Here is a 10,886-nt window from a genome sequence, read left to right as displayed (position 1 = left end):
CCTTTCCTTCCCCACCATCCGGTCAGAAGCTTCTTGGATGAGAAGCAAAACATTTACAAAAGAAAAAGCAGAAAGTCCAACGGCCTCCTGGGGGGTGGGGAAGTGCACCTTTAGGAGACCCTCGCCGTTAATTCTCGTGACTTGAGCGGTAAAGTTCGGCAGGGAATTTTACCCGTGGAACGTCTGCAAAAATACAAATGAGGTGGATCTCTGGTGGGAGATGTAAGTTTATTGTTACTATCCTAAACCAGTTCGGGATCGCCGGCCTGCTCCCCCCAACGGACTGCGCTCCCCCAGCCTGATAGGACGTGTCTATCCACCTCCGGCAGCAAGAGCTTTCTGCGGAAGGCTTCATCCGGTCCTACACAGGTGAGGCACAGCTAGAAGGGAAGTGCTGGGCACGCGAGTGGCGCCTCGGGTGGTGCCAGAATGCCAGTCTTGGAATGAAGGGCAGAATTGCTCAAGGCATCTTCCAATAAATCCTGTTAAAGAGAACCGTGTTCTCTCTCTCTCTCTCTCTCTCTCTGTTACAGGCTGTCCTTGACTTACAACCGTTCGCTTCGCGACTGTTAAGAACGGCGCTGAAACGCACACACACCCCGACTTGCGTAACCATCCCCAGTGCCGCAATTGTGATTGTGCTTGCGGCGACTGGCTTGCCCTTAACAAGGGTTGGTGTCCCGCACGATCCCCCATTCGCAACCTTCCCAGCTGGCTTCCAATCGGCAAATGGGAAAACTGGCAGGGAAATTCACAAGTCGGGGGGGGGGGCGTGCGTGCGGCGTCTTGCTTAACAACCGCGCTGCTCTGCCCACGGTTTTTTCCCAGTCTCCTCTGCGGTCATAAGTCGAGGACCGTCTGTAGCAGGCCCAGGATTGCGTATGTGTGGCTGTCTTTATTTTCCACGTTTCTCTTGCGGGTGGCAACACGTTCTTCCCCTTGAGCAAAATGTGCACAGCAGTGGGATTCAAATAATTTTAACAACCGGTTCTCTGCCCTCATGATTTCTTCCAACAACCAGTTCACCAAACTACTCACTCACAACCGGTTCTCTCAAAGTAGCGCAAATCGGTTGAATCTCACCACTGGCTATGCATCTGTGAATATTAATCTCTGACAGCACAATTGTGTGTGAACCACAAAAGAGATCTTATACCTAGATATTTTGAATGCCCCAAGATCTCCCCTTCCTTCCAAGACGGCACCCCTCACAAACACCAACAGAGCACCCCGAATTCTATAGGTCTGAGCCCCCCGCCCCCTTTTTCTGCTTCCCGGGTTTGCCCTTCTTTGCTTCCACATCTGGGGGCAGCGAGTTGGCGGGCGCCATCTGGAAGGCATCGGGAACTGGGGAATCCGGTGTTTCTTTGCGGTAGAACCCCAATTGTTGCATCAGTTGGTTTATCTCGTCCCGGGACATGTCACTCAAGGGGATTCTCTGTAAATGAAAGGAAACCGTAAGGAAAAAATCGTAGAGAAAGAAATCAAGGGAATCGTAAGGGGGGGGGGGGATCAAGCGTCCTCTGGCCGCAACCACAGAAAGAAAGCTGGATGTTAACCTTGGAGTTAATCTACTCTGTTTCCCCGGAAATGAGACCTCCCTGGATAATAAGCCCAATCAGGCTTTTGAGCACATGCGCTAAAATAAGCCCTACCCCAAAAATAAGCCCTCCCTGAAAATATTTAAATCATGCGCAGCTGGTCCCTGCTATTTCCTCTGGTTGCTTGCCACACAAACAACACAAGGTGAGGAGGTGAGGCCGGGGGGGGGGAGGTAAGGGAGGGGGGAACATGCCTCAAGCACCCCGCACGCCCTTCCTTAATGGCTGCTCCCGCAACCCTAACCAGTTCTTCTGATGCTAATCGCCGCGGTAAAAAGAGCAGCAGGCAACATGCAACACAGCAGCAGCCATAAGGTGACCACGCTCGCCGCCTCCTGCACCCCAAAAATAAGACCTCCCCGAAAATAAGGTCAAGTGTATATTTTAGGGGCCAAAAGAAAATAAGACCCTGTCTTATTTTCGGGGAAACATGGTATAAATTGACTTAACAAATTAAAATAGATTTGGAGAAGTGGAAAAACCTGCAACTGCCATTGACGGGATAAATAGCTACTATAAAAATGAATATTTTGCCGAGACTATTGTATCTGTTTCAAACAACCGCTGCAATGTAGAAGCTACATGAACAGCTGGTGGCCGCAGGGCGCAAGCCTTGCTGAGCTGAACACTTGAACTGTTCAAAGCTTCATGACCAGGGGTGAAACTCAGCAGGTTGTGACAGGTTCTGGAGTGGAAATTTTGAGTAGTTCGGAGAATCGGCAAATGCCACCTCTGGCTGACCCTAGAATGGGGTGGGAATGGAGATTTTTGCAGTACCCTTCCTCTGGCACCCCCACCAGGTCATGCCCACCAAACCAAGCCACGCCCACCAAGCCACGCCCACACAGCTGGGAGTAAGAAAATTTGGATTTCACCCTGGCTCGTGACGAACGTGCCTGAATAATAGAAGTAAGGCAAAAGATGGCGAAAATACTTAATTCTCTCTCACCTGGAGCTCTTCAAACTTAATGTTGAGCAGGATGAGTTCGGGATCCGCCCCCGCCAGATATTTCAGGTCCATGTTGTGGCTAAGGGGGGAGCGTTAAGGAGCCGTCTCAGCTGCTGGAAAGGGACACCGCCAATGCGTGACCCGACAAATGCACGCCCGACAAATGCGTGATGACAAAACGGCGACGTTGAAAGCGCGCCCACTAAAGCACGCCGACAAAACCTCGCCCACAAAAGCTCGATTAGGGTTTTTAGGTTAGGGTTAGGGTTAGGGTTAGGTTTAAGGTTAGAGTAAGGGTTAGGGTTGTTAACGTTGTTACCATTGTTTTTGCGTTGTTTTTGATGGCACGCTTTTGTCGGTGCGCACTTCTCAACGCGCTTTAGTGGGTGTGCTTTCGACGTCGCCGTTTTGCCGCGGCGTTTTTGTCGGCACGCATTTGTCGGGCGCGCATTTGTCGGTGAACCCCGCCAATGTCTGTGTCGCGATTCAGTTCCCTGCATACGCCTGGAATTCGGGGCCTGAGCGGCTTCTATTTTTTCACAAATTGGCCCCACATGCATAGTCTTCCCTGAACCTCCCCCCTCCCCCCCAAAACGGGCTCCGACTACAAGAATAGAATAGAATAGAATTTTATTATTTGTATGCCACCCTTCTCCGGGAGGACTCAGGGCGGCGAACAATTCAAGGGGGAAAAAGGGGAACATAAAAAACAAAATACAAATAATAAAAGTAAACAACAGTCGCACAACCATACATGTCGAGAGGGGAGGGAACTCATCACCCCCAGGCCTGCTGGCAAAGCCAGGTTTTGATGGCTTTTCGGAAGGCGTGGAGAGAGGTGAGGGTCCGAATCCCTGCGGGGAGCTCGTTCCAGAGGGCCGGAGCTGCCACAGAGAAGGCCCTCCCCCGGGTAGTAGCCAGGTGGCATTGGCTGGTAGATGGCACCCGGAGGAGGCCAACCCTGTGAGATCTAATGGGTCTGTGGGAGGTAATTGGCAGCAGGCGGTCTCTCAAGTACCCAGATCCAATACCATGAAGGGCTTTATAAGTTACGACTAGCACCTTGAAGCATATCCGGAGACCAATCGGTAACCAGTTCAGCTCGCGGAGGATAGGTGTAACGTGGGTGTACCGAGGTGCACCCACAATCGCTCGCGCGGCTGCATTCTGGACGAGTTGAAGTCTCCGAATATTCTTCAAGGGCTGCCCCATGTAGAGCGCATTGCAAGCTCCCGGATCCCAGCCCGAGGTGGGGAGTTTTGAAATGCGTTGGAATAATTTGGATGGAGTTTTTGTAAGCATTCCATCATCACACACAAAGTTGGCCACAGCGAATTGGCCATGGCAACCTGTCCCATTCCATTGAAGGAGGGACTCTGGCTCGAGACCCGGTGAACCTCACTCCAGAAGGACACCAGAGCCCAGGTAGCGGATGAACCCAACAGAAGTTGATCCTGGGTGAAACCTCAGCAAAGGATACTACAAAGGCAGGTCTTCATTGATGAAGGCCTTCACCTAGAAAAAAGGAAGAATCGGCCATTAGAGGAGATAGGCTGGTTGCTGGAGATTCTGCTCCGGGTGTGGATGGAGAAACGAGAGGGAGAAAGACTTGGCATCAGCTCCCAGCGCCCAAGGAAGGAAACCCAGGAGCTTTTCTGGCAACTGACGCTCTGGAAATCCCATGGACTGGGTGGTTACTGGGCCACCATTTAAAATAGGAGCCAGCTGTGTGCAGCAGCTGCCAAAAAAGGCCAATGCAATCCTAGACTGCATCAATAAAGGGATAGACTCAAGATCACATTAAGGGTGAATACCACTTTATAAGGCCTTGGTAAGGCCACGCTTGGAATATTTGCGTCCAGTTTTGGTCGCCACGATGTAAAAAGGATGCAGAGACTCTGGAAAGAGTGCAGAGAAGAGCAACAAAGAGGATTAGGGGACTGGAGGCTCAAACATATGAAGAACAATTGCAGATATATCTAGTTTAATGAAAAGAAGGACCAGGGGAGACATGATAGCAGTCTTCCGATATCTCGGGGGCTGCCCCAAAGAAGAGGGAGTCAAGCTGTTCTCCAAAGCACTCGAGGGCAGGACAAGAAGCAATGGGTGGAAACTAATCAAGGAGAGAAGTGACCTGGAATTAAGGAGTGAGGAAGAAACTAGATAGTCACATATGTGAAAATAGTACAGGTTCTCCTGCTTGAGCAGGGGGTTGGACTAGAAGACCTCCAAGGTCCCTTCCAACTCTTGTTATTCTGTTAATTAATCCGTGGAACAGAAGCTGCCTTCAGAGGTTGTAGGGATTCCATCACTGGAGGTTTTTAAAGAAGAGATTGGACAGTACCCTGTTTGAAAGGCTCTAGGGTGGCGTTTCTCAACCTTGGCAACTTGAAGATGTCTGGACTTCAACTCCCAGAATTCCCCAGCCAACTGGCTGGGGAATTCTGGGAGTTGAAGTCCGGACATCTTCAAGTTGCCAAGGTTGAGAAGCATTGCTCTAGGGTCTCCTGCACAAGAAGGGGGTTGAACTAGAAGACCTCCAAGGTCCCTTCCAACTCTGTTATTCTGTATTCAGCAAATCTGAATACGGAGGGGCCGTGTTTTCTCCCTCCCCACCCCCCGGGGGTTTTCCAGCAGGGAAGCAGATGTTCCAGGGGAAGAGGGGAGCGAATTCGAAGCATTGCTTACCTCTGGAAGGCGGTTCAACTGTCATCCACCACAGCTCTAGAGGAGGGGAGAGAGAGAGAGAGAGAGAGAGAGAGAGAGAGAGAGAGAGAGAGAGAGAGAGGAAAGTACTATCAAAAGCGTGTTTCTAAGGCTACGTAATTCCATTCAACTGGTTGGTTTACTTTTTGTGCGACAAGCTTCATCAAATCACGAAGCAGACTTCGTGTCCCGAAACCCCCCACCTTTTTTAATGAAACTAGTGTGACTTCCTCTCATTCACATCCAGCCAAGTCTTCGAGTCAACAGCCTTTCAAGGGTGAATTTACAACCACCGACCTTATCAGGCTTGGAGAGCTGCCAGGCTGATATTATCCAAACACAAGGAAATACATAGCAAGGAGTCTCGGCTTCCCGAGAGCAGGAAGCCAACTCCTGGTCCCGACAAAAACCCCTTGTATTAATTTCCTGTGAATTCTCCACATTCACATCCAGCAAAGTCTTTCGAGGGAGGATTTACGGTCACAGACCTCATCTGGCTTGGAGAGCTGCCAGGCGGAGATCTGCAGAACTTGGCTAGGAGCCTCGGAGAGTCACGAACCAATGAAGCGAACTGATGGTCTCCTGCAAACTCCACTCCCTATTCGCTCCTCTTTTATTTCCTCTGGGAGGGGCCATTCACCGTCCACCTGTGGCCTTACTCCCAAGTCTGTTTAACTGTTTAATAAATTTATAGGCCGCCCAATCCCGAAGGACTCCGGGCGGCTTACAGAAATACATTTCAAAATTAACAAATTAAAATAGAGAGAATAAAAAACAGAGTCGACCCCTGTTCTTTAGCTGTTCCCTTTGCCTGGCAACCCTGCGCATGGGTACACTGGGAACAGGCTCCAGCTGTTCTTCTGCCTCACTGCTGTCTGACTCCGAAGGCAGCTGATAACTGGCATATGGCCCTGTCCCCCTCTCTGCCTCCGACACAGAGCCCTCCTCAGAGCCTTCCCCAGACTCCAGGACTGGCCCAGGTTCCTCCCCAACCCTCCTCACTGTCTGAATCGGCTGCCACCTGTGCTGGCTGCTGGCGGGCCACAATAATTACGTTTCCTAGACCGTTTTAGGGCCCTTTTCAAAGAGCACAGCGTGTTGCTTTTTGAATAACAACACTCGCCAGCAACACACACCCACACGGCTCCTGTCTAATTCATTCCCAGTTCCCATGACCAACACATTCCGGTGTCTTTTGCATCCTCAGTCTTTACACGCTCTTGTAAATCACTGTTGCCAAGGCCTGCTTTTCATCTCTTGAAAGAATCTGTTCTCTGCACTGCGAGTTTTCTTTCCTTTCCTTCCTATATTTTACAAGTTTTATTGGATTTTTACTTTTAAATGTACATCAGTATCAATACAGTGTGGCCTCTGAGTGTAATTCATTTTGATACAAGCCTCAATAATAGTATTAATAATATATTTCTCACATTAATCAAACTGATATCATCCTAGTGTTAATAGATTTGTTTGCTTTAAAGTAGTGAATGCCAATGGTAAGGGGCGTGGTGGCTCAGTGGCTAAGAGCTTGTCGATCGGAAAGATCAGCGGTTCGGCGGTTCGAATCCCTAGCGCCGCGTAACGGAGTGAACTCCCGTGACTTGTCCCAGCTTCTGCCAACCTAGCAGTTCGAAAGCACGTAAAAATGCAAGTAGAAAAATAGGAACCAACTTTGGTGGGAAGGGAACAGCGTTCGGTGCCCCTTCGGCGTTGAGTCATGCTGGCCACATGACCACGGAGATGTCTTCGGACAGCGCTGGCTCTTCTTCGGCTTTGAAACGGAGATGAGCAGCGCCCCCTAGAGTCGGGAACGACTAGCACATATGTGCGAGGGTAACCTTTACCTTTAATAATATTAATATACTTGTTTGTTTTAAAATAGTTAATGCCAACGGTAATATTATTTAAACATACATGGCAAAGCCATCTTTTAACTGCTAAACTTTCCATCTAATTATTGCTTATATTCTGTTATACAACATTTATATATGCTAATATTCCTCCTAATTCCTATCCCTATTCTAGCTTCTAATCAGGTCACCATTACTTATCCTAGAGTTAATGCACATGGTTATGTTAAGACATAGTCCTTCATTATTTGGTTATTCAATATTTCTGTACGCCATTCTAGTGCCAATCATCGTATTATTTAAATATACCTAATGATAGCATTTTTCAGCCTCCAATTCTTTCCCTCTAATAGTTTCATTTTCTTTCGTGACTAATACTAATAGCAGGTGCTATTAGTGCGAAGACAAAACCAGAAGAGAGGAGGAGAAGAAGAAGAAAAAATGTTTCCCTTTTAATTTCCCAATTTAGGGTACCTAGACTTGTCTTTAACATGTACATTAAAAAATCTACGAATGTCTGATGGGGGAAATGAAATGATGTCTCCATCGGGTGCCTTCCCTTGTGGGTTTCCCCACCATCTTCCCCATTTCATGGTGGGAAACCATCTGCAGAGGTTGGGATGATACGCGAAGCTAAAATGGGATTTGTTCTTTTACAGCTGGAATGAATAGCAATAGCAGTTAGACTTATATACCGCTTCATAGGGCTTTCAGCCCTCTCTAAGCGGTTTACAGAGTCAGCATATCACCCCCAACAATCCGGGTCCTCATTTCACCCACCTCGGAAGGATGGAAGGCTGAGTCAACCTTGAGCCGGTGAGATTTGAACCGCCAAACTGCAGATAGCAGTCAGCTGAAGTGGCCTGCAGTACTGCACTCTAACCACTGCGCCACCTCGGCACCTAAACCAAGACAGCTGGGCTTTGTAGTCCATCCTGCCTGGCCAACCACAGCTTAACATGGTTGCAAGAAGCCAACTTTCATAGGAGGCAGATTGCAAGGGAAAACCTTAACCCAGTGGTGGGATTCAAACAATTTAACAACTGGTTCTCCGCCGTAATGATTTCTTTCAACGGATCAGTTCACCAAGCTGCGCAGAAAGTTACCGGTTCTCACGAAGCGGGGCGAACTGGCTGAATCCCACCATTGGCTTAACCCAAGGCTTCCCCAATGCCCGATCTATGGACTGGGCCACGCAAACGACCGAAACTCCATCGGTGAAATTGAAGGCGGCCCCTTCGGTTTGCAGAAAAACCTCTCACCAACTGGTGCCTCAAAGATTGGGGGGGGGGGCTTGCCTTAATCCGCAGCAAACTTTGCAACTCTTCACCCCCCACCCACCCACCCCGGTCTCAAAACAATCCAGCAAGGAAATCAACAACACTTCAATAACAACAGCAATATAATTGCTGCAATTTCCAGAAATTCCCGGGAGGAAATTATGCAATTTGCTACTTAATTGATTTATTGTGTTTTTTGTCCCGAGGCTCAAGCCAGGAGGGAATGTTGCTTGGCTCCCAAAAGTCAGCCCGGGGTGAGTCAAGAGATAGCCTGCCTCTAAACACAGAGGCTCTACTTTGCCAAATCTGACTGGTGTGTGTTGGGGGCGGGGGGGCGTGTATGTGTGTAAATGGGCCACGTCAGCCTAAGAGTTTCTAATTTTCTAAATTTCCTGCCGTTCAAGCGAGACACACAACCGCTGATGCTTGGCCTAAAGGTGGAGCCCCCGCCTCGCAATCTGGAGGTCGTGAGTTCAATCCTAGGTAGAGGCAGATTTAGGGTCTCCTCCTGCTTGGGCAGGGGGTTGGACTAGATGACCTCCAAGGTGCCTTCCCACACTGTTGTTATTCTAAAATGTTACAGGGTCTCCTGCCCGAGCAGGGGGGCTGGACTAGATGACCTCCAAGGTCCCTTCCCACACTGTTATTATTCTAAAATGTTATAGGATCTCCTGCCCGAGCAAGGGGGCTGGACTAGATGACCTCCAAGGTGCCTTCCCACACTGTTGTTATTCTAAAATGTGACAGGGTCTCCTGCCCGAGCAAGGGGGCTGGTTTAGATGACCTCCAAGGTCCCTTCCCACACTGTTATTATTCTAAAATGTGACAGGGTCTCCTGCCCGAGCAAGGGGGCTGGACTAGATGACCTCCAAGGTACCTTCCCACACTGTTGTTATTCTAAAATGTTATAGGATCTCCTGTCTGAGCGGGGGGGGGGGGGAGGGGGGGCTGGACTTCATCTATTAACTTTCCGACCAACAAAAGCAACGGGGAAAAAGCTCTCTTGCGCTCCTCATTTAACGACCGCGCCCATTCGCTGGCAAGAAAAGGGGGCAAAACTCGCTTCCCCCTGTCCCCTTTAGCAAGATAAATGGGGAGGGGCTCCATTGTGTCCATAAGTCGAGGACTCCAGACACACACACACACACACACACACACACACACACACACTCGGAGGGGAGGGGGCCTGGCCAGTCCCGCAGGCGCAGCCACCTCGCCAGATCCCCGCGGAGGGAGACGTGCAACCCCGGCCCGGCGGCGGACCCCCTGCCCGCATTGGGGACCCCGTCCCTGCCCGCTCACCTCCACCTTCCCGCGGGCCAACCACTGTAGGCGGCTCCGGTCGATTTGCACGGCGCGCAGCGGCGCCACGGCCGAGAGCAGCCCCAGCAGCAGCAGCGGCAGAAGCAGCGGCGTCCCCATCCAGATGCTGAGCGGAGCTGGAGCCGAGCCGGGCGCGCTTCGCTTTGACACGGAGCTTCCTTCGCCGCTGCAGCTGTTGCCACGTCAAGCCAGGCGGGGCGGGCCCGAGGAGGATTTCCCCGCCCAGGGTGGGTCCCAGGCGGGTCCCGCTGCGCCCCTGCCGCGCCTCCTCCCCGCCTTTCCCCGGGGTCTTGTAGTCTTGGGACTACAACCCCCATCGCTCCCAGGCGGGTAGGAGCTCAGCGCTGGGCTACCACGAAGCTGGCAGCTATCATGAGGAGGTGGGGGGCATGAGTCCCCTCCCCCCCCCAGGGGCAGTGCGCCCCTTTGAAGCCCCCCCTCCCACCCAAACCTCTCCAGTTATGATCACAGTGGAGCCCCGAAGTTATGTCGCTGAGTAAGACATTGGTGAAACTGAGTTTTGTCCCGTTTTAGGACTTCCCTGCGCTCGGTTGGGAAGAGAATCAGGGCTGCTGTTAAGTGAGATGAAGGGACCTTGGAGGTCTTCTAGTCCAGGGTTCTCCAACCTTGGCAACTTTAAGACTTGTGGACTTCAACTCCCAGAGTTCCTCATCTGCAAGGCTTAACGTTGCCAAGGTTGGAGACCCCTGTTCTAGTCCAATGCCCTGCTCAAGCAAGAGATCTACAAATGGATCCCCAACCTCATCTTGTGAACCTCTGGTCATGGAGCACCCACAATGTTGGAGGGCAAGGCCATTCCACCGACGGTTCTTCAGGAAATCTCACGTCCCTGCCAGGAAATTTCTCCTTAACATTTTTTTAACCCTTGTCATTCACATGTCATTCTGTCCCTCCTTTGGCTTTTAGCCATGATGAGTTGCCCATGATTAATTGGCCATGGCGAGTTGACTATGGCGAGTTGACTATGATTAATTGGCCTTGGCAAGTTGACCATGGCAAGTTGACCATGGTGAGTTGCCCAGGATGAATTGGTCATGATGAGTTGGCCATGATAAGTTGACCATGGAGAGTTGACCATTATTAATTGGCATGGCAAGTTGCCCATGGCGAGTTCCCTGTGATAAGTTGGTCATGATGAGTTGGCAATGATGAGTTG

The 10,886-nt window shown here is 50.5% G+C and overlaps 1 protein-coding gene across 1 annotated transcript; it reads right to left on the bottom strand.

Moving 5' to 3' along the window:
* Nucleotides 1-209: 209 nt before the first annotated feature.
* On the bottom strand, nt 210-9,894 carry SELENOM (selenoprotein M). The gene is made up of 5 exons (XM_014053061.2): nt 9,689-9,894; nt 5,239-5,274; nt 4,031-4,065; nt 2,551-2,629; nt 210-1,438 (listed from the first exon to the last, which is right to left on the bottom strand). Exons 1-5 carry the CDS (start codon nt 9,806-9,808, stop codon nt 1,238-1,240), a joined length of 471 nt encoding a protein of 156 aa, XP_013908536.2. The 5' UTR covers nt 9,809-9,894; the 3' UTR covers nt 210-1,237.
* Between the last annotated feature and the right edge of the window lie 992 nt (nt 9,895-10,886).

This window comes from Thamnophis sirtalis, unplaced genomic scaffold, assembly GCF_051295495.1.
Source record: "Thamnophis sirtalis isolate CommonGarterSnake01/CBP01778 unplaced genomic scaffold, rThaSir2_p1.2 scaffold_2, whole genome shotgun sequence".
Lineage (NCBI taxonomy): Eukaryota > Metazoa > Chordata > Lepidosauria > Squamata > Natricidae > Thamnophis > Thamnophis sirtalis.
Note: the sequence above shows the minus strand (reverse complement) of the source record. Positions and strands in the feature narration are given on the sequence as shown.